Raw genomic sequence first — 25,124 nt, forward strand, 5'->3', positions numbered from 1 at the left:
TCATATAAAGAAACATCTCCTGTCCCATTTTTATTTTATTTCCCCTGAATATTAGCTAGAAAGATACACAAAAAACGATTTATACATTTCAGAGAGGCTAAGAGAAAGTCAACAGTCCTCACATGAAACATATTATTACAATTACAGCACTGGTTTGTGCAGAAAGTGGGTCTGGGGAAAGTCATCAAGGAACATTTCGAAAGACAAGATATTTCAATACCAGCAGTCGAAGTGTTAAAACCTCTTAAACCTCACTGACCTGACAGTGGGTCAGTCAGTAGAAACTCATAGAGCAAACTATTTAAACCCACAACTTGAATTAAAATTCTGGTGGAGATCCCTAAGTAGTACTGAAATGATCAGTCCATAATCGATTGATCACTTAAGTAATTTATCAAGATAATATTCTCTGGTTCCAATTTCTCAAAATGAGGATTTGCTGTTTTTATCTGTTTTATATAATTGTAAATTGAATATCTTTAAGTTTTGGACTTAGTCATGCTAAACACTCAGTTTGAAGATGTTGCCTTGGGTTCTGGGAGATTGTGATTTTAGCATTTTCCCCAATTTTCTGACATTTAATAGGCTAGACAATTAACTGGGAAAAAAAAAGATAAACTGACAATGCAAATAATTGTTAGTTGAAGTGGACTGGCAATGTTTCATAAAATACCAAACATGTAATGCTGAGATATGGGAAAATGTGCCTAAAATGATGGACATATATTTAAAATACTTCCATGTGACTGGATAGTGCAGCCATAAAAAACATGGAGTCTTGGGTTTAAATATATGTTACACTCAGTGTAAACATCATATATAGCTTCAATGAATAGCTGGAACAAAATTATACAGAATATACAGTGTATGATACTGCCAGACGGTGTGGAAAAAGCATTTTAACACCCTTAAAGCTACTTTAGGAGAAATAAAAGAGTAAAAGTGGATGGTAAGGAGTTATCTTTAAAAATAGAGTAGATTTTGTACAAATAATGGTGTTTGAGTGACATCATCTTCATGTTCTGGGATTAATCACAAGATGGCACTAAAACACAAATCATAACTCCAATCAAATTCCTCCAGGTGATTATAATAAGTATATGTATTTATAATCAGTCCCAAATATTTACACAGAAAATCACCTAGACTAAAAAGTGCAATGCAACCACCCCAAAACAAACTCATCTTGCACAGGTACCCACAGTAATAGACCTATATACCCACGTTGGTATACACATATACAAGTAGCCTATAGCTATAGGATACAATGTTGAAATGTCATACTAAAGGTGTGCTTAATAAAGATTCTGAGAGCATTATTTTGTTTATGGGAACATTTTCTAAGCAATAATTTTTCATTTCTGACATTTCCACTGAGAGCAAAACTAACCGATTAAATGCATTTTTTGGCAATAATCCATGAGCTAATTTCTACACATTTCATGATTTTATCTTTTTTTGTATATGATATGATAATGTCATGTGTTCTTTTATTCAAGCATTGCTTGTAAAGAGCTGTAATGCTATCATGAAATGCTACTGCCACAGAAATTGTAATTTGCTTGAGAATTGATCAATCGATCATATTTGGATTTGGAAGGTGTTGTAAACAAAACCAAAAGCCAAACAAAAACAAAAGGAGGTTTGTGGGTGCAGGCGGGGAAAAGGAGTCATTCAGAATGCTGCGACTTTAGGAGTAATACTAATAATAATTATAATAATAGTAACTTTATTTGTATGGCACTGTTCAAAAGCAGTGTTACAAAGTGCTGTATATATACAAAACAGAGCAAAGCAAATAAAAAGGCATAGGAAAAGAGACAGTGAGTCAGTGAGCACTGAGCACCATGTATTACAGGGCCAATTTTATATATGAATATAGAAACAATAAAATGAGTAAAACAAACAAACAGACAAGTAAATAATAATAATAATAATAATAATAATAATAATAATAATAATTCAGCATGCCTGATCTCCTCAGGAAGGGCATTCCTGATCTGGACCCAGGTGCTCCAGATCTGGTTGGCCGCTGCAATCAGGCTCCTCAGCTTCATCCTCTTGCCTGTGATCCCCAGCACTCTTTTTTCTGTCACATAAAAACGACACTGTGTCTTATAAAATGAACTGCTTTCGCACATTGTTTTAAGGACTAAATTGCTTTCACTTCAAATAGAATTACTGTCTCATTATGTTGCACTAAGCATATGAAATACCATCAGCTTCAACTGGTACTTAACATGGATGAGTTACTCATGTAAACACTTTTCATTATTCACTGTCATTCAAGAAGATTACAACCCTTAACTATGCCCCATTTGAAGGGTTGGCTACCTATGCCATTCAGATTACAGGTGACATTTTCCCAATATCATTATCAATATACACTTATGGAGGAAAGAAAATGATCAGAGATTGAGGAGGGACCTGCACCAGAAAATCACCTTGTTTAGCTCTTTGATTATGTGCATTTACAATTTGATTGGTCTCATGGATGACGCAGGGCTGAAGAGTGACAGGCAGTCAGGGATGGCTGATTGCCCGCTTCATGTGATATTGATGGTAATCCTCTCCAGGATTTTCAAAGGCAGAAGAAACCGATAAGGTGTCTTCTGACATTCCTTCATTTTGTCAAGGACGTAAGCCATTATATTGTGTACATAAGTGTGTGTGTGTGTGTGAGAATGTGTGTGTGGATGTATTTTAGCAGCTAGAATGATGTGAGAGTCAACTGAGCATCCATCCCTTTTTCTTACATCATTCTTCACACTCAGTTTCACAGTTTCAACTCACACCTGGGGACTGACGAAAAACCACCACCACCATCATCATCATCATCATCATCATCATCATCATCATCATCATCATCATCATCATCTCTACTGTCCACAGAGCAGTTTCACTACAGCAGTCTGATGTCCAATGTCTTGCTCAAGGGAACATTGAAGTTTGTCACTCACAGTGAGGTTTGTATTTCTCATCACTTCAAAATGGAAAACTGTAGCTGCACTTCTGTGTTTTCCTTCTGTGTAGTTTTTTTTATTGTTTTGGTGTTCTTTGTTACTTCTTGTTATTTTCTGTTTTTAATTTTGTGTTTTTCCTCATGGTTTGCATTGTACAGCACCTTGTAGCTCTGGTTTCGAAAAGCGCTTCATAAATAAAGTTTACTTACTCACTACTGAGAACTGGAGGTGAGGTTGACACTGAAACGACAGCTGACAGCAGCAAAGAGAGGACCACTTTTTAAAGTTTGACAGCAATGAGATGATTGGCTCAGAGAGGTCGTGATCTGGTTTGAATGAAAAAGTGAACACCCTCAGTAAGCTGACTGAGTTGTAAGGGGAAAAGGAAGAGAGAGATAAAAGAGCGATAAAATAAACGAGTAGCATGAAAACAGTCCTCCTGATTGAACTTTCGCTAAGCTTCATTACTAACACCTGGGTTTTTTCTGCTACAAGTCAAAATGTCTATGAAAAAGATCTACGGCAAACAATAACTTCAACTCTAGAACTTGTTGATGCCCTTTCCGCATCACTTATGATTGCTTGACAATATTGATTACAATCAAGTATTTATTGGTTTTACCTATCTTCATTTTTTAAACTGCTATTTTGTGTTTCTTTCTTATTATCTTATTTCTAATTGATATTTTTTATTCAGTTTTACTGATTAATGAGACTGATGAATGAGTTTTGGTGTGTCTGTTTTTTCCATGCTGCAAGCCAAATTTCCCAATAAAGACTTGATTTAATTGAACTGACTTCTGCTAGTTAATCTTGTAAAAATAGGTTGCTTTAGGTTTATGTATCATGACATTTTTCACTGATTACATCATCTGCCGGCAGTCCACTAATAGAGTGATATTCACTGATATGTGTATTTCAATTCATTCATCTAACAATTTCCCAGCCTGTCCATGTATTCACTGGTAATGTGTAACATATCTAACTAACAGGCTACTCTAACCCATGAGACCTGTTATTCCTTTGCAGAAGCTTTTCCCAACAGTGATAATAGTTAGAAAAGATTAAATTCATGTGGTGAATAATTTGAATTTCTTTACTGTCTATGTTGATTCACACATCGATCTGATCCTTTGCTTAAAATGTCTTCTTACTTGGTTTTGTTTGGCACTTCAGTGCGGCTCATCTGTGATGACCTGAGGTAAATTATGCATGATGGGGAGGAAAAAGGCAATTGAAGCTTTGGAGCATCCTCAACTCACTGATTAGTGAATCAATGGAGGACACAATGAATATAAATCATTAGCCTAGACCTAGAGCACCAGAAGCTCAAAGCTACTGAAGGAGGCACAGGCATAATGGAAGAAGGGGGGAAAGAGAAGGAACATCCTAAAGGACATTATTAGAAAAGTAATTGGTCATGTTACCTGTTCACCACAAGTAATGCTGTTATTCAGTTAAATTCTGAATATTGACTTTTGTATAGGGCTATAGGCTTAAATCACTTTTTTAAAATTATTTTTATCTGTTACTTAAATCAACTGTTACTTAATGTTTAAACACACAATGTGTCATTTCTGCTGCTACGGGTCTCTCACATCAAAACAATGACAAAAGACGTAGTTTGATGACGTCGTGAAGTAGTGTGGGATCATGGGAGTTGTTGTCTTCACCACATTTGCCATCATTGCAGTCAGCTTCTCCCAGTTAGGATTCCTTCAGTGTTCAACGTTCAGGAGGTTTTTAGGAGCAGAATTACCCGCAGAGGTCTCCTCCTCTCCAAAAACAAACGGACCATAACAGGTGATTTAAACTGGAAAAAAACCACAATGAATCAAGCAGTTTCACACTAAAAATATTTTTTTCTCTGCCGCTGTTTGGCGGACAAAGGACGTCCTGGAGGACCTGTGAGCTGAGCTGCCGCTAACATTGGCTCAGCTTGTTTCTCTGATAGCTTAAGATCCAGGCCTCCGATGACTAAAATCTGTCATCCGGTTAAAATATATAGTTAAAAACTATCCAGATCTAAAAAGTGTATTGTAAAAATGTGGCTTAAAAATGGATAAAAAGTCTATTTATGACAGCTTTTGGCAGACAACCACAACCCTGACGCATGTGCAAAAGGGACATGACGCCATTGACCAAATGAAACACACTGTTAAAAATTAAAAATTACAGATTTCTCTGGGTTTGAAAATTGTTGGAAACATTTGGGATAATGTAAGTACGCAGCTCAACAAAATATATAACATAGGTCTAGCCGTTTTTGGACATTTTAGTGTGGAAAAGTTACATATTATACCGTTAACAAACAAACAAAAAAACTCACGAACATTTAAGTATTTTGTGCACACTGGAGAATGAACAATCGATCCCCATGTGCAAAATTTTGGTTCTTTTTATTATGACCACTCTATTTAATATTATATTTTGATGAAAACTTGCATTTACTAGCACTAGCCCACATTTTGGGGGACATTTTCTTTTTGGCCGAGAGTTAAATGAGAAGTATCATATCCCTCTCATGTTTGTCCGTTAAAGCAGAGAACACGAGTGTTTACATGTTGAAAAGAACCCTTCCCAGCGCTTGCAGACTATTACAGCGATAACTACCAAAAACAGCCCAAACTCGGTTGGAACGCTCAGAGAGTCTCCCCATGATGTGACATAATCAAACATTACCTGCAATGGTGATGTGATTAAAATGTCGAACTCACAGAGAACTGAAGCAGTTTTGTTATCCGTGTGATTCAGTGCTGATTTTATTTTTATGGCAATTTTTGTTATTTCAAAAGATTCACTAGTTCACTGAGGAAACATGGTCAAAGTAAGAGCAAAGTTTTATAGAAACTGGATTTCAACGTAACAAACTGTAATGGAAATAACAAGGAAAAAATCTTCTTGAAAAGCTTTATAATTGGGTTGTTGTTGTAGATAAAGTATAGACAATACTGATAATCCTGGAGCTACATCAGTGCTGAGCTAAAAACAGCCCACTTATCAACAGAACACTTGTCCACTCCAACCACAAAGTCCATACTTGACTGGAAAATATGTTTTGTACAAGACATTTAGTAGGAACAAATCATGCTGTTGTCCATTTAACTTTGCACCTTAATTTTCTGTGTGTTCTTTACTGTCCTCCGCTAAACTTGTAAACTTTGTTCTTCACTGAAAATTGTATGTAACAAGTTTAAAAAGTTGACTGCAGCCACAGAATTAAAAGGTTACCCAGTAAAACCTCTTAAAAAATGTCTTTGGTCCGCAGAAGGACAATGGCGTTGTTGCTGACAATGATATAAAAAAATCCAATTATATTCAAATTGTGCAAAAAAAGATAGTTTGAGGCATGCACATTATTGTTCAGCATCAAGCATGTATGATTTTGTTGTGACATCAGCTGTACTGAGAACAGCAAATTGCGAACAGTCTGGTACTATGATTCAGATAGTGCTCAGCCCAATTAATCCAATTAAATGGCGGTTCATCTCTACTCTGGTCAGACAGAGAATCAGACCTGATTCTGAATCATTCTCATAATTGTAACGCCACAAACATTTTGAGATTCATCTAGTAATTTTTTGAACAGGTCCATGATTATGAAAAGACAGTTTTGAGACATTTTTAATTGAATTGAAATGTGTAATTAAAAAAAGACTGGCAAAGGGCTTCTATTAAAGGAATACATTGCCAATTTTAATGTTCATATTAGTCATAGATGTGTCATAGATAGATGTGGCATGTGGAATATGGACTGAATATCCAAGTGTACTTCTTTTCATGTTAAAATACATCACTGTATAATGAAAGTAAAGAACGTGGAGTTGAATGATGTAGTTAGTTTCACTGAGGACTGTTTTGCTGGTGCTAGTTTGAGCATAAAGTGTATGTATGTGTGACAACAGGGTGCTTGAAATGAAACACAGGGCTTACAGCCATGAAAATGTGAAAATCACTATGGGTGCTGTGTCCCAGGAGTTGTTCCATATGTGAAGCACCAGGATTGTTCACTGGATGACATCAGTCTGTCTCTCTGTTGTTCATATAACGAGACTGGCTTGGATTTACAAATTAAGACTCAGTTTATAGAAATATTATGTGAATAATAGTTCCAGGGGGATTTTCATTTTTGATTTACACAGAGCAGAACACACACATCTAACTCTGTATTGAACCAGCCATGTGTTGCAGAGGCATATGTCCTGACCCTTTGTGTATTGGCTCTGTTTCCTCATGACCACCCATCAGCAGCAACAGCAGTCAGCAACATCAGAAGGCGGCATGTCTCGTTTTACGCTCGCAGACACACAGAGTAAAGGAATGATAGAGATAAATCTCTGTGTACTACTGGGCCTGAGCAAAGGCAATCAGTCATGGTTGAACTGTGCTATGACTTCAATTTCAGAGAGAGGAAACTCATCCTGCTATCTCATTTGATTGCACAATACAGGGGCCCACTGCTGGGATTTCATTCTGGTTAAATGGAGAAATGCAACATTTTGGTGAATGATTTTTTTTCCATGTCAGTGTTACAAAGAAATTCACACATGCTACATGATATGAATGACAATGTGCAAAAAGCCACACGTGTCTACACATACAGGTCTTTTTACTTTATTCCTTACCTTTTAATATTAAAATAAACGCAAGCACAAAAATGACACCATAGTAACACAAATAGATAAAAAATTAATACAGAAACAGCAACAAAGAGCCAAAAATGGGTTTTCTATCTTTTTATATTTTAACTTGTGTTTCACCATAACATCTTGATGGCATAGCTAAAAAGACAAATAAGTCTGTGATAAAATTTAGTCAGATGTCAGATTTTCCTCTTAAACTTTTAGTAGTAGTAGTTTTAAAGATAAGAAGAAATGTTTTTATCATCATATGATAGCATCACATTTATATTCTGTATCTTTTTATATTTACGTTGAGTGTCGTGTTAAAACCCACGATTTTTGGGACTGTTGTCCTAAAAATGTATGTACAAAATGGAAATATTCTAAATTTTGTCCTTAAAATTCTCACTTTCCCCTGAATTCAGTTTGACGTTATCTGGTGTCTTGTGAAACTTTGGAATTGAGATGAAAATTTTGAAGCTAATCTCTAACATGCGGTGTTTTTACTCAGAAACCAGTCGCAGAGTTTTGTGTTTTGTGATTGATTTATTCAATTCAATTCAATTTTATTTTATTTATATAGCACTAATTCATAACAGAAGTTATCTAATTGCACTTTTCCTACAGAGCAGGTCTAGACCGTACTCTTTAGATTTATGTGCTTTAATATTTTTTTCTCTATTCCATGAATTATTTTTTTTTTAATTTAAAACTAAATATGGACATGGAGAATGAATAATCCAAGCCCATGTGTATTAAATGTTTGAATCTTTCTCCATTTTTATCAAAATTTTGATTAAATTTAATAGCCGACCAAAACACCTACAGTTTTGCAAAGATTTTCCTAATTGTTAATGCAAGGAAAATCAGTTTACTTAGTAAATGCAAATATTAATGTCTTTTCTATACCTGGCATAGCAAATGCTTTTGTTCTTTCCACAACCCAATCAGGGAAGTCAGATCAGGTGTGATGGACTACACCATCACTGATGGGAGTTTAGCAATGTGCTATAAATTTCAACCCACAGAGAACTGCAGCAGCAGCTTCGAGCTCTGTGTGACTCAGCGTTGATTTTTCACATTCACTTTTGTCACTTTAAAGTTTTCACTCCTGATAAAACACTGTCACTAAAGTCAGTAGGTGACATGTGAACTGAGAAATTTTGTGAATTATTATTTTTCCATGGCAGTGTTACAAAGTGTTACACATGTGCTACACTATATGCATATGCATATTCACAAGAGCATATAATTGTGTAACTGTGGATGATTTAATTAAGGTGGATGCGGCATGTGTTATTGTGCTTCCACAACATGTCACTCAAAGATGGATAGAAGACGTTCTTTGCTGTCTTCAGAGGGCTGAATAGTGAGTTATATACCAAGGCCACTGAAAATAGTTATTGGAATATAATCGGTCAAGAGCTCATCCACTGTTCTAAATCAACGTGCTAGATATAAAAAAAAATTAAGGTAACCAGGTAACCAAGTGAGAAGAACAATATCTGAGCCTCACAAAAATTTCTGCATAATGCACATACATGCGGTTCCAGCTCTGAATCGTTGCATAACTTGCTTAACATGATAAAAATGCTACAAATATTAGACCATCTGAATCATACCTAAACTCATAAAGTTGCCTGGCTGCCTTAGGTAATGTGTTTTCTTCACTTCGACGTCCAACAAGAATGTCAAATGTAAAACTCTCCATCCACAGACACACAGCATGTTTCCAAAAGTTACATGGCCCTGAAACCATGGCAACTGAGGTTATGTTTTATTCTTTGGTGTTATGCAGGACACCACATTTTTTGCCTGCCATAAATCACACTATCTCACCAGTGTGTGTCTGTGTGTGCGTGTGTGTGTGACAATTAAGTATCTGTCAATATCAATCTGCATCTGTCATCTGAGCTGCTGTGTTGATTTACTTCTGACTCATTCATCTCATCCTCTCATCTCTCCCAAATAGTAATTATGTTGAACTTAAAATGCAGATAGTCGCTTCTCTAATGTGATAATGTGACAAATTGTGACTCAGAATTGTATGAAATATGAATCTATTTTGTTGTTGTTGTTTTTATTATGTCACTTTTGCATTTAAATTTTGACATTTGTTAATGACACAGTCATTAAATCTGAATCTATCACATTTTATGTTCAGGTTAAAAACCGACAAATATTAAAATCTCCCTGGTGAAGATTTATATAAAAGTCCTGTACTGTGTAAACGACTTCTGAGATCCTGCGCCTTATTAAAAAATCTTATCAGTTGGATCTTTCCCATACTAGCATACATATCTTCATTCCTCTCTCTCCTTATTAGTGAGAGATATGGCCAGTGGTACAGTGGAAATGAATGAGGAGCCTTCGTAGTTCACAGCAGGTGATGATGTTTCCCTTCTGTCAGGTTTAATGTTATTCCAGTCTTGTTATTCCCCTTCCTTTTTAGTTCTCTCTCTACACAAACATGCACACACATTCACACATGCCTGCTAATAAATGTCCGCTGCTGTCAGTGATGATATTGCTTGTATTAATTGAGTGAAGGCTCACTAGTGTGTGTGTAGGTGTGTGTTACATGTACATGTGTGCTGCTGTGCGCACGAGTGTTTGCAAAGAGAGCCTACGTAGTTAGCACAACACAGTTGAATACACACACACACACACACACACACCGTTGATACTCCATAACCTAGTATTGTCCACTACTGTAGTCGGTACTCTTCAGCCATAGACTATGCACTATGTTCCATTTGTACAGCAGGTATACCGTAGCAGGTATAGCGTGTTAGCATGCTAACATTTGCTAATTCACACAAAGTAAAGCTGAGGATGATAGGACAAATTGATATTTTGGCATCATGATAGCGCACGATGAAAAGTCAAAGGATTACCAAAATGATTAGAATTAATCAGGGAACCATGAATATCAGTACCAAACTTTATGGCAATCCATCCAAATGTTGTCAAAACATTTCACTCAAAAGGACAAACGTCAACCTCATTGTGGTGCTAGAGGAATAGGGATGGGATCACCAAAATCAGTAGGATACATTGTTTGGAAACCACAAACATCCCTCTAGTGGATGTTGAGATATTTACAGGAAAAGTGAACAGTGCCATCTGCTGGTGACGCTAGGGTAAAATTCTGAGGATTGCCAAAGTCATTAAAATTCATTCTTGGGGCACCATGAATGTCTGTGCCAGATTTCATGGCAACCAATTATGTAGTTGTCCTCATATATCACTAAAATCCCAAAATGTCAACCTTATGGTGGCACTACAGTAAAAGTCACGGTATCACTAAAGTCAGTAGGATTCATCGTCTGGGGACCATGAATATCTGTACAAATATCCATCCAATAATTGTTGAGATATTTCAGTCTGGGCCAAAGTGGTGGATAGACTAACTGACCGACATTGCCATCAATAGAGCCATGCCACTAGCATGACTAAAAATATGTAAAAAGATGTGATGCACCAACCAACAGCTTAGAAAACAAGTACTAAACCACTGGAAACACTGAATGTTTTCATTTTCAGTCGGTTGCCATCTATCCATTACCTGTGCCTGCTTATCCTGTGCAGGGTCGTGGGGGACTGGAACCTATCCCAGCTCACACTGGGCAAGAGGTAGCATTTACTCTGGACAGGTTAGCAGTCTAACAAGGCTGACACAGACAAAGCAATCACACCTACGGTTTCCAGTTCACCTGACCCACAAGTGTTTAGACTGTGGGAGGAAGCTGGAGCACTCAGAGAGACACTGGGGAACATGAGAACTCCAGGCCGGTGGACGAACCCAGGATCTTCTTGCTGTGAAGCGACTCCGCTAACCACTCCAGCACTTGGTTCCACAAATGTTGAAAACTTTCACTTTAAATTGCACCTCAGGTGCTACAGATCAACATCTGCCTTGCATCATTTCTTGCCAGTGTGCAAAGAAAAAATACATTAATTTCATGTATACTTCCAAAATAGTATCCATTCAACATTACTAGACAGTGTAGATTATATAGTAAGGAACTAGAATAAGTTTTCATTTCTCATCAGATCACCTCCCTTTTTTCCTTAGATAATTCAAGCATTTTCCCGTGTGTACTCATGAATTACATCAGGGTAATTACAAGAAAGGCATCTGCAAATCCAAGTCTCCCCTGTTTATTGTTATCAAGTGTTTTCACTTGACAGTAATTCTCCTTTTCACAGGACATGAGCTTGCTTGTTCATTTGACCTCTGTGAGAGTGACTTATTCATGTTTAACCACCGTTCTCCAGAAAGTGGCTCCATTGTCTCCAGATCTTTTCACTGCTGAGGCCTCTCCTAATGAAATGACTTGATGGATTTTCCCTAAGCCATGGGCTCTTAGCTGGCTGAAACAATGATTGTGTGGATCAGTTTTGTTCTCTGTCCTTTTGATAGATTCCCAATCCCTCCCATTTTTTTCTGTCCCTTATCATGGCAATCTCCTTACATTTGTCTTTTAGATTTCCTCTGTGGCTGAGGGTATTGACTGAGTGGAACTGGGCTAGAAAAAGACGTACAGTATATGGTCACTGAGCCAAAGTCACATCCTGTTGCATTTGAACGTCACACTCTCCTCACCACATTGTGCCACTCAGCATTAGCGGATATTTTGTCCTAGGGTGTGAAACTGTGAATGCTATCTATTAAAATATAACAAAACCCTGAGTGGTGTCTTCACTTCTGCTTTACCTTTAACCCTCTCTGAGCTCTAACGCACCTTAAAAAAAGAATATGTCCTCCCTGTGTCAGTTTAGATGTGCCCCTCTTTGGTCTCAATTATTGTCTGATGGGATTTCTAATAGTACCTCATGTCAGTGTGGGTCTTTTTGGCACATTTTTATCACACTCAACCTTCACTGCAGCTGACAGCAGGGTAATGAAAAAGGTGGAATCACCTGTCAGATGCATTTCATAGCTCGTAGCCTTCGGTTTATCTGAGGGTTTTATAGCAAAATGACACAAGGCAAAGGTATAACAGTGTGTTTATTTGACATTGAGGAAATAAGTAAAGTGGCTGTGAATGGATATGAGATTGAAAAAAACATAGAATAATTATATTATTGCAGTGCCACATTATTGCCTGTGACAAATAAAGCCATGGACTTTGAAACGTCTCATGGATGTTGGGCAAAAGAAATGGCTTTCATTTAAATTGAAACACTGTCGAGTCACGTTAATGGATTTTAGCAAGTTGGGAGTCTGCGTGCAGCGCTCCATCAATGAAGTAGGAGGCGGCTGTCTGAATATGTGCCTTGTATACTGGGCAGCACTGGTAAACATGGGCAGCATGCTAACTGGAGACATGAAGGTCAGATTAGACTCAGAAAAGACCAGAGAGCATTTGTTGCACTTGCAGCTTGGTATCAGTTTGTTTGAATCTGGCTTTAAACACCTTAAACAAGATGTTCAGATGCAGCTGTGTTATAGTTGATGTATTGTACTTCCTCAGCCCACTTCACATAACGTACAAGCTGTGGCTTAGATCACTTTCTAGGTAATTTTTTTTTAAATAATTAATCTCAGGACAAACAGATTTTAATACCTATACAGTATTTCACCAGGGAAAGTCATACCATGTGAATAGTAATAGTCATACCATTGAAACAAAGTCACATTTAGTCTATTAGTTACTTATTTATTATCGGTTTGTATCATATTTGCTACTATTCCTTCTAGCTTACCTACATTGTCAAAAGAGAAATCACTAAGTAAATAAAATAAATTCCTTCATTATGTCCCGACTATGTATCATGGTGCTTTAGTTATTTGATACCAATCAAAAGTTTCACTGGGTACCATCTGTTGTACATCCAAATCACGTATTCACCAAAATTTTCTCCAGTTATTGTATCTTCTGATCATTTAAACAGATGGTTGAAGACGGAAGCCACATACATCATACTCTCATTAACTGTCAGCAGCAGGCGCAGTCACACTAGGCCTAGTCAATGTGGCCATGCAGGATATCATTGAGTGCTCTTGAGTATAAAAAGCATTCACGATACCCGTAGCAAGCATTTGAATGTAGATCAATTCACTTGGTATTCACATGCAAATAAAAGCCTTGTGGTTACACCTTAATGTGTCTGCTGTCTTGTCTTGAATTTTGATTAGGAATAAAAAAAAATATGGAGCACTTTTTACCCTCTGATCTATTTTTAAGCACAGAGTGTAGCAGAATTCCCTCCCCTGGAGTTTTGCTGTTGTTTGATTCAGGGCAGCATTACTCAGCTGTGGATGTGACTCAGACATGAAGCTACACTTCTAGGAGCAGCCAGTGTTTCTACTTCAACTGGAAGCTATTAATGCAGCTGCAGGAGAAGACTCTGTATTTGTGTATTTTTTTAAGTAAAGTGCCTTTGTATAGCCTCATCTTTTCTTTTACTATACATCTGCGTGTCTGTCTTTCTTTTTTCCTCTCTCCATTCATTTAATTTACAGATATAACAATGACTAAATCTCTAACTCATATATGCAACCTGATAAGTGTTAATGGTGTCATTAGGACAGAACACACATCATTTCAAAACATATATTTGAACTCGTCTGCTGATTATTCTGAAGCAATTGCTCGAAAGGTGGATCTTATAGTTCTTATAGCTGGACACTGGTCTAATCTATTCACATAAAGGCCAGATTGGGTTAAGTGCTTTTATTGCTTTGAATCTGGAACAATGTGGTGCTCAAGTTATGCAGAGTGCTGCCAGGCGATTATCAATTTTTGCAGAAGAGAAACCAAGCACATCTTGATTGGTGCTTGTTTGGAGCATGGGAAAACTCAGATCATTAATGTACTATTTAATGCATGTGTCTACCAGTGTCTGTGCTTGACATTTCTGTCACTGAATGACAAATGTGTAGAATCAAGAAATCACAATCAGGTTTCATTGCAATAAGATTTGGCTATAGTATTATCTGTGTATAAATTACATTACATTCATTTGGCAGATGCTTTGATCCAAAACAACTTACAATTAATACAGTTGTGTAAACAAGTAAAATATGGCAGCGTTTTTTTATGCTATTAATTTTTTTAACCAACGTCATCAAATCCCTATTTAATGATGATGATTTTTAGCCATGCTAGTGGCAGGGCTCTAGTGATGGCAATGTTGGTCTGTTGGTTGGTCCATCAATTTGGTCCGCGAAACCATGAGGTTGACATGTTTGTTTTTTAATGAAATGTCTCAAGAACTATTGAATAGATTGCCAATCCATTTGGTTTAGATATTCATGGTCCCCAGAGGACTAATCCTGATGACTTTGGTGATCCTCTGACTTTTCATCTAGCACCATCATCAGGTTAAGGTTTTCAATCATCCAGTGTAATATCTCCCCATCTACAAGATGGATTGATACCAATTTTGGTACAGTCTTGTTCCCCAGAGGAAAATCCCAATAACTTTGGTGAGCCATTGATCCCTCCTATAGTGTCAGCAGGTTGACATTTGTGATTCAGAGTGAAATGTCTCAACTATTGGATGGATTACAATGTAATTTGATGCAGACAAGTATGGTCTTTGTGATCCTTGGTGATCCCTTAACGATTCATCTTGCGCCATCATCAGGTAAAATTTTCAATTTGTCCCAAACAGTTTGCTTTGCTTTACAGTAAGCATTGTAGCCTCACAGAGCTGCTAGTGTGGCTGTAGACTCGTAGCCTTGCTTATTGTTTGATTGTGACATTTTATCTAATTTTGGACAAAACAAGTAGGCATCAATATACAGTAGTTGCTCAGACACACAGATACAGAAACACACACAGGTACACTCACAAGCAGAATAAATGTTTACCAATCGAACAGATGACTGCAACATTGTATACTTGTAATGGTCTTACCATAATATTAGCTTGACATTTTTGCTGTAGACATTGGCATGTGGAGCAGACCTTGCGTCATGTGTAATGTGATGACACATGATATCAAAACAAACAACTTCCACTATCGCTGCTTATTAATGTTCTTCTTTGGAAAACTTCTGAATCAGGTTTTGTTGATCTTCATGAATCCAGTTGAATTGCATTATCTCCTCTTTAAATTGACACAGTTATGCTTATGAAACCTTTTCCAAACGTGTTGGATAAAATCAAAAGACTAAATCAAAGCTGTTTGTCTGAAGTGCCTGAGGATCCTCAAAACTGTATTTTAGAGGTACAAGATTTTCACTTCAAGGCAATGATACTGCAAATACATTTGAGACAAAAAATAATAATTTTACTGCCCACAGCAAAAACAAATACAGCATTCCTGGATGGAAATAGATGATCTTTTTTTATTTGTTATGTGAGCAGTGCAGGCTGTTTGCTTGAGGGCATGGGGAATACCATGACATCCAGGTCCAACATTCCCATGATTCACATGAAATCAGGCTGCTGTTCAAGTTAAAGCTCAGAGGTTGAGGGCGAAGAGAATGAGAGTAAATTAAACAATAAGACCTAATGGAAACACATATCTACTGTATTCATTATCACTTCATGTTTTGGTTACTGTGATCAAGTGATTTGTTTGAACACAGACTGCTGTGTAACACCTGCTATGTATTAGTATAGTTAATGAGCAAACCTGAGGGAGCGTACAGTGAAACGCATTGTTTGCTCTTTTGTTGGCATAAAGACATTAAAAAAATCAATCGGTAAAGTTTTCTCAGTGTATGGTGGATGATTCATTACTTATGCAGCTCATTGTTGCTGTCACTGATTAAAAGAAGTTGCTCTGCATGGAAGACTCCAGTTACTCTGATGTTCTGCACTACGCAGTCAGTTAAAAATACATACGTCAAATACATCTAGCTTTCCAGCCCTTTCAGCTGTGTGCAATTCCAGTATACTTATTTCATGGTCTAGCCAGGATATTGCTGTGTGTCTGTCAAGTATGGACTAATGTTTTGCATCTGACCTTTACTCAGCTGCTGTCTTTATGCCACATTTGGACATACTGTATGTATCTTTCTATTTTGCCTAAAAATCTGTATTTGTCATAAGGAATTATAATAGCTTGAACAATAAGGTCAGATGACACTGCACAACAAACACAACAAATACTTATCTCAAATCTCTAACGAGAAATTTTACTTTCTACAGGCTTTGATGATGCTTCATGGGGACAAATTTTACTTTATGAGACTGGCAGAACCACTCTTGCCCTGACATCTGGGTTGTGTTAAGTCAGCCAGTGCACTTGTCTTCCCTGCCTTCCTCTTCTGCTTTCTTGTACTTCCTACGCACTGTGGCTTAATCACAACGTCTGTACACAGCGTTTCGTGTATGGCAGGTTTGTGTCTGACTCTCACCCACTCACTGAGTCTCCCAGGGAGATTAGGTATACAAACACCTCCAGACTGGGGATCCTTCCAAACTTTCAGAATACTTTCCTCTAACTGCCCTTGGTTGATGTGCTCTGTGAAAACAGTGATGTGGTAAATGCAGCTTTTGCCCCCCTTGGTGAATAATAAAAAACCAATGGTGACAAGTCATGATTGTTTCATGTTTTTGACAGAGACAGGATAAATATTGTTTCAGGCCATTGCTATCAAAGTGAGTACAAGGAAAAGAGGTTAACCAGAGAGTTTGTGATGGACAGATGACAGAAATTTAGTTTATGATGAAGGTGAGGAGGATGGATAATGCAGATTTGCAGAATCTTTTAGTACTGTCCCAGCTGCCTAAACTTTGTGAGGTAGTGCCTACTTTCCTCTCTTCTTCTTGGCTCCTTTTCTTCTTTTCCCACTTCCTCGAGCAGCTCTACAATTAAGAAAGCCTTTAACTCTCAGCCCTGATGCTTTTGTAAAAAGTCTTTGTTCTGCTGCCACATCAACAGCAGCAGTGGTGGGTGGAACACATCTTAAATGATTTTTCAAATTAATTATTCCTATTCCTTGACTTAATCAGCGTGGGAGAATAAAGGTGTTAAGACTTGGCAGACTTGTCTTTTGGTGAAGCACCGTTCAACTAAAAAACTGTCTATGCATCAATTAAAGTCATATAGCAATGAATTCAAACATTAATAAATGTATAAGAAAAATTAGTGAAGTTTTAAAATGTCAAAATGCACAGCATTTATTGAAATATAATCACAAACATATTTAGCAAAAATCAGACACAGTTCTGACAAAAATAAATAGCTTTTATGCCTTTTAAAGGCTTCATACTGTCACAGTAAAGTAAAAACACAACATCCTGATTTGCCGTTGTTGTCAAAATGAATCATTTTTACAATCCAGGCATCACACAGCCGCTCATATGGCATGAGCTGGAATGTTAATTACACATCACTGAATAGTTGCTACCGCATTCAAATATTATTTCACCCTGTTTTGCCTGATGTAACAATACAATGTGGTGGTATTACAAAATAAACATTACTTAAAACTTTCTTACAATTTGACCAACAGGCTCTATCATCATGTTTAACCACAGCACAGATTACCAAGAAAATGGCAGAATGTGAAAGTTTTCCTATGATGTGTTTTGATTAATTTAGAGACTCATAGTGTAAAAGGCACTTTAGAACTCAGGCCTCACAGCTACAACATACAGTAATTTCAACTAAACCATCGTTGCACTGCTGTGCAAACAACATGACTGTACTGTCAAAATAATCATCTATTTTATATTATCCATTGAACACATATACTACTTTATCCAGCCAGAGAATCATCATTGAGGTCAGAAGTTATGCTTGAATTTTAAATAAAGAAATTCAGCCATTCGGTTCAGGTGGGATGTAAAACTTTTTACATTTAAACAGTGATTTTTTTAGACCATATAATTTACAACTATACTGACTTGAGGTAACGAAAAAATACTCTTGGAGTTTAACTCTTGTGTTAATACATTAATGATTTCACCAAACCTTCAACAGTATCAGAGAATGTTAATACTTAAGATTTAGTTTTTTAATTTACCAGTAGGCTATGCTACAAAATGGTCTCATTAGAAACTCTTTGCAGAAAAAGACTGTATTGCTGTACACTTGTATTGAAATGCTTAATGCCATTACAATCTACACATACAACTTACAAAAGTGGTCGGTCTATTCTCCTTTAAAGGATAAGGATTGTGATATTCTATATTTTTCAATGAATTCATCCTACTGACAATTATTACCTGTGTAGCCAAAGCCTGATATGGCTTATTCCTCTGTGCCATAGACTTCCATTGTCATCCAAATGCTATTAAAAACACATCTATGAGCCACACTGTTGCACTGGGTAACATGTTCCTCCATCCATGTGCACTGCAGTTTACCACTGTACCAAATCTACTGCTGAAAGTATTCCCCTACAAATGCACTTTTTACTGTTTAATTTAAGGAATATTTACAAAAAAACTGCAGTGCCCAGCTGTTTAAGGCAATTATTGAGCCTTTTTTTTAATGAAAGTATTTATGTGTGACCTAATTTTAAGACTTATGTCCTCTGTAGGAACAAATGAGCTTGGGGCTGAGTGCCACAGACAGGCTGGGAATGTATTGAGAGACGGACTTGTGCATCGTTGGTTTTGGCCTTATCATGGGATTTGTTGACAATAAGAAAAATATAGAGTATTGTCAGCCTTATCCTTCAGCAAGTAATTAGGTGACAAGCTTGTTCACTCTGATGTTACACCATCACACAGAGGTCAATCTACTGTCATAACCCCGTTCTCATGAGTGTTAACATGGTACAGTACCCTAATTGTCTCTGAAAGTTATGATCTTCACTGGCCAAGTGGCTTGTTGGTAGGTGGTTGGATGTTGTTGGTTGCATTTGAGTTGTTGTTGCTTCTCCCTGCGCTGCTCTCCATCCTGAGGGAGGAGGAGTTGAGTGGACTCCTCTTGAGGAGTTTGTTAGCCAGATGGCTGCAGGTCTTCCTGTACTGGTGACGCAGTAGCGAGTAGACAAACGGGTCGCTTGCTGCCTTGCTGTAGGCCAAACATTTGGACAGCACACCCCAGTGAGGGCTTATGGGCCCTGGGGAGAAGAGCTCTACAATTCTACCTCAAATAAAGCAAAAAGATTTTAAAAAAAAGTCACACACCATCCATGAGCAAAATGTAGCAGTTGAGCCAAGTCTTAGATCAGTGTAACTGGAGTGGAAGACATCTAAAGCAAATAACCCTCCCCCAGTGCTGTAATATTATAAAAACGTCATCTTTCACTTCATTGAAATGTCATCACTGTGTTGGGGAATGAGGAATGTGATCTGATGGGTGTCATTTTTGCTGCTTCTGGACTTCTTGCTGGATAAAATCATTTTACAACAAATCCAGTGCTTGACACTTATTTTGTCCTAATAAATCAAATTAAGGCCAAGACAAAGTAAAAACCAACACGCACATTGTTTTGTTGTTAATCTGTCTTTTTAATTTGTGTAATCTCCTTAAATCTAACATGTCTTACCCCCACAAAGCTCCTAATGTGCTTCCTTTCGATTTCCATTCCACAATTCTAACAGCTTCTGACAGGTTGCCACCACTAATACCGGGGCTAATACTAATGAGAGCCAGTGATACAATCACTGACTCATTTGCTATCTCCCTCTTTCTCTGTCTCTCTCCCTCTCATCTCCCCATTTGTGGAGGCTCAGTGACAAGGATTAGAAATGTGTGTAGAACCAATAAGATATGACATTATGAAAAGGTAGCAGTTAAACATGTTTAAAATGTTAACAGATAACAAGACAGAATTGAAAACAATTATCGGCATCTGTATTCAGACGATAAGCCAAGCATAACCACATTAGCAGCCACTACAAGGTAAGTGAAAACCCAGAATCACTCTGTCAAATAGATTAAGTCTTGGGAGATTTGTTCTACTTATGAAGCTGAATGAGGAAGATAATTTGAAACCTTTTTTATTGCTGAGCAAAGACAAAATGTGCAGAATTCAACTATAGTTCAATGGTCTATCTCTTTGATGCTGTATGTTAAGCATTTCTTTTCAATCTTGTGATTCGAGACAGGAAAAGGCAGGAAACCTTCACATGTTTTGATGATACTGTACATGGGGATAAATACCTCACACACATGCATTCCCATACACACACACACCATATACATTATAATAAATCTCTACTCACCTTGTAATGACATAAGGGGTGAAGCACACCACAAATGTGCCGATGAATGTACTGATCTTCTTGGTGGCTCTCAGCCTCCTCCGTTTCTGCTCATCCAAGCATTTCTGGCGCACACTACCAAAGCACAGAGGTACCATTATCTACACAGGAGGCATGATCAGAGACATGCAGACATAATGAAGCAAGCAGTCCACACACAGAGACAACATGTGGGATGGACTGGAAGAAAGCAGTGAACTGTGCACTGTTATCTCTGAGGATTACATTGGAGAAATTTCACACTGCACTGATTATCAATTATGTAAATGAAGAGCAATTTAAAGTTTCATTGTTTGACTAAATCAGGATGGATAGCAACTCAAAACATGAGGAAGGCCTTGCTGACCTTTATAAGACATGATAATGTAAACACTGACTGACAGCAAGCTTGACAGAGTTCAATCATCATCAGTGAAGCACTTTAAATTCATGAGTAGTCATGTAGAGGGATGCCCTCTATATGAGCAGAACATGCTCCAATGAAGGTTTCCCTTCATTGGAGCATGTTCTGATTTTGCCACAGGATCAACATGCTCCTTCTGAAATACTTTACATACTGGACAAAATGAAAGGGAACAGACGCAAACATTTCAGTGAAAGACAAATGCATTTAAAGGACAAATGGATTAGACTGAATACATCTCTAATGATTGTTTACCTGGGGTGAATATCCACAAGCAGCACCAACGTCTGCATAGTGATCACGTCGATGCGTTTACAGTGAAACCGTGCAACTTTCAGCACTTTGAGATACGTTACACACAACACGATCAGCGTCAGGAGGAAAGTGAGAGAGTGCAAAGCCACTGTGAAAATGATAAACTGCGTCCCGGCTCCCTTCGCCCTGACATTGCAGAGAGTGCACGATGCGTAAAGGTGGTGGTACCCGACCCAGGAGCGGCAGGTGGCTACTGTGGAGAAGCAAAGTGAGTGTATCCACGTGTATCCCAGCGTTATCACTGCATCCCGGTGCCGTATTCTTGAGTGGTAGCTCAGCGGGAACACCACCGCCACCCATCTATCTATGCTGAGAGCTGCCATGCTGAGCATGGAGTTTGTGGTGAGAAAAGTGTCGAGGAAACCCACAATTTGACAGAAGCCGCTGCCTCCGGGGTGGCCCTTGGTGATGAGCCCGACCAGAGTTAGTGGCATGCTGGACACGCTAAGCAACAGGTTACAAAACGTCAAGTTAAGAATAAAAAGACCGGGTACCTGTTTGCGGATCTCCGGGTTGTACAGAAAGCAGATCAGCACCACAACGTTGGACAGCAGTGACACGACATTAATCACCAAAACCAACACAGAAGCAACTATGTCCGCTGCGTCCATGGTGCTTGCGCTCAAATATCTAGACTTTTGATGAGTGCATCCACAGTCCTGATGCAAACTGTCATCGTGAGTTGCAGTCACAACATATCCAATATATTGTCATGCTTGCCCTCCCCTAACACCAAATGTTTTCAATAAACGAAGCGGTCCCTCCAACAGCGTCCAAGGTTAGGTCGCAGGAAATTCATAGAGAGAATGCTCACCTGATTATTGTGAGGAAATTTGGAAGTCCGTTTCACGGGAATAGGGTCACAGCAGGAGGCTTGTTCTCGTAAGGCGCTGCGGTACTTTTCAAGCACCCTTGTCATGCCACTGGTCTCACAGCTCAGGGTTTCCTGGCTGCGCAATTGCGCATTGACATGATGGCAGCTTTGAAAATGACATAAAAGTACTACAAGCTTTCGGTCTGACTGCCTACTTATATTGTCTTCTCTGCCAGAGTCTAAAGCACGTTGGTGCACCCCTGTTCAAAAATAGCTTTTTAGAGTAAAAATAGAAGCACGACGCACGATTGCGTGGCTGGCGGTAAGGCTGATGTCATGAGCATCACGTTGAACACAGCAGTTTTGGTAAGGAGATGTTTTTGTGCAAATAATACATACGTAGATCAAGTTCGTGAACATTAAAATCGTGCAGTGTAATTCGTTAATTAATAATTATATTTGCAAATCTGACAAAATTGAATCACATCACCACCGTCACTTTATTTATTCAAATTTCGAAAGCAGCAAACACAGCCTACAGTTTGATCCACCGCTCAGACATCATTGCGATAGAATAGGGAGCCCTAGAGCTTCGTCAGTGCAGTGTTCAAAGCCTTATATGGCGCTTTAAACGGAGGCAGTGTAGCTGGACTAGGCTACTCCATCCAGATTATTAGTCCACAGTACAGCAGCACCGCCGCCTCTGGCATACAACAATACTGTGTGTGTGCAGCCTCCAGCCTCGCAAGGGAGGGCATTCTGTGTATTCACACTTTTAGCCCGAAATATGTTGCTACAATTTAATCTGCTTTGCATATTTCTGCGCCAGCTGAAATTAGCTGCATTATCTCATAGGGGCTTCCGGTCATTTTGGGGGAGGATGCTTCTAACTTGCTCAAGAGTAGCTCAGTCAGTAATTTTATTTTACATTTTAAGATATTAACGCTCAGTGATTCCAGCAAGCTCGTGCAAACAAATCATGGTTCACTGGTAAAATGAGAGTACTACTTACAAATGTTAACTGGCAATATTATGCCCTTTCTTTCTTGTCTCTCACACTCTAGGATATTGATGATGAGGACCCCGTCAAAGATGTTCCTGTTGGAGTCCTCTGCCTTCAGGATGATGTGGCCCAAAACCTGGCTTCTCCTCACCTGAACCCATCAGAAGCAGGGAACATCTTGGAAGGCAGTGTTGTCATGGATGAACTGAAGACACCCCCTCAGACAATGTGCCTCTGAAACATTTTAACTAAGACCTGAGCTGAGACCCAAATTTCAAAATCAAAAAAATCAGCTTTCAAGTATAGGGCTGGCCTGCCCTGACAAAATGTATACAAACATATTTTTTTAGGATGAAAATGGTACATTGAATGTTTTGTATGTATATGCCACCAACAAATAATGTGTGTTTAATTTCTGTTATGTCATTTTAAATAATATTCAAATGGGTTTATGAGTTTTCTCAACTTAAATATTTTACTTAAATGAATGATAAAGAACCCTAAATTAAACTGAAAAATTCAGTCATTGTAGCTTAAAATGCTGAGTTGAACAGTTGGCAAACAATAAATTTTATTGCTGACAAGTACAAATAATAGAGCTTTTAGTGTATTGAATTAACTGTTATTTCCAATCTAATAGCATTCAAGTCCATTTTACTCAGACACATTTTCTCCATTATTGATTACGTTTAATATAAATACAAATTATTATTTTTTAAGGCAATCGTTTGCCTTACATTTTTTAAGTTGAGTCAAATTGTCTGGGTTAACAGTGCAGTGTCCCAAGTGTGCAAGTGGAATTGACCACAATGACCAGCTTTGCTGTCTTTTCTGCACAAGGTTAAAGGTCAGTAGGGGTCATAAGGTCATAAATAATAACCAATGGTGGAAAAAGTATTCAGTAAAAGTCCTGTATTCAAAATCTTAAGTAAAAGTACATAAGTATTATGAGCAAAAGTGTCAGTACTACTTGTTACACTGAAAAATGGCCCCTGTGAGTGTTATTTTATTATATGTCATATTATTTACTTATTATTATGGTTGCATTAATGTCTGAGAAGCATTTCAATGTTGTAGCTCAAGGTAGAGCCAATTTTAACTACTTTATATATTATTGGGTAGTTAAATCTATAGCAATGTGTCATATTTTATAAACTGATCATATATTTTGTATGTAAAATTTTAATCTGCAAAGTAACTTGCAGCTATAGCTGTCAAATAAATTAAGTAGAGTAAGAGTACATTTCCCTCTGTAAAGTAGCATAAAATGGAAATACTCATGCAAATTCTAAGTACCTCAGAATTGTACTTAAGTACAGTACTTGGGTAACTGTACTTAGGTACATTCCACCACTGATAATAACAAATAATGTGGCTCTGTGATTGTAGTTCATGGCCCATATACCTATCACAGTAACCTTGCTGATAACTAAATAACTTGTTCTAACTATAGTCTGTATAAAATAGGTTCTAACGCGTGATGTTTCAAGCATACTTCATACAACTCTGCTTTATAAAGATAACATGATTCCCACTTTTGAATTACATGCAGTGTGCAATAGCGATTAGTGCTTCAGTGATGCTCAGAAGAATTACATATTCAAATTGTATCCTCTCTTCAGTTCAGTTAACAACCAACTGAAATAAAAAAAATGGAATACAGTTCAGGTCCTATCTGTTTGGCAATATCCAATGAAAGAAAGTCTCAGGAACTGACCCTCTAAAGTTGCTCAATGTCCTCCCGGAGCCATAATCTTCATATATGTCTACAATCCATCTAGAATTTTGTCATCCTGAGTGTCCATATTGTAATTTTACTATGTTGGTCTATTCTGTACACAAACATTTTTCCCCATTAAATGTTTTTTGGAGAG

At 37.8% G+C, this 25,124-nt stretch overlaps 1 protein-coding gene across 2 annotated transcripts; it reads right to left on the reverse strand.

Moving 5' to 3' along the window:
* Positions 1-22: 22 nt before the first annotated feature.
* LOC122884664 (G-protein coupled receptor 26-like) lies at positions 23-22,599 on the reverse strand. Of its 2 annotated transcripts, none has more exons than XM_044214877.1 (3): positions 21,374-22,599; positions 20,677-20,790; positions 23-2,089 (listed from the first exon to the last, which is right to left on the reverse strand). In XM_044214877.1, exons 1-3 carry the CDS (start codon positions 22,042-22,044, stop codon positions 1,981-1,983), a joined length of 894 nt encoding a protein of 297 aa, XP_044070812.1. In that variant the 5' UTR covers positions 22,045-22,599; the 3' UTR covers positions 23-1,980. The 2 variants fall into 2 exon arrangements, with proteins under 2 accessions (XP_044070812.1, XP_044070810.1); XM_044214875.1 differs by lacking the exon at positions 23-2,089 and adding an exon at positions 17,648-19,591.
* Positions 22,600-25,124: the final 2,525 nt, after the last annotated feature.

This window comes from Siniperca chuatsi, linkage group LG11, assembly GCF_020085105.1.
Source record: "Siniperca chuatsi isolate FFG_IHB_CAS linkage group LG11, ASM2008510v1, whole genome shotgun sequence".
NCBI lineage: Eukaryota > Metazoa > Chordata > Actinopteri > Centrarchiformes > Sinipercidae > Siniperca > Siniperca chuatsi.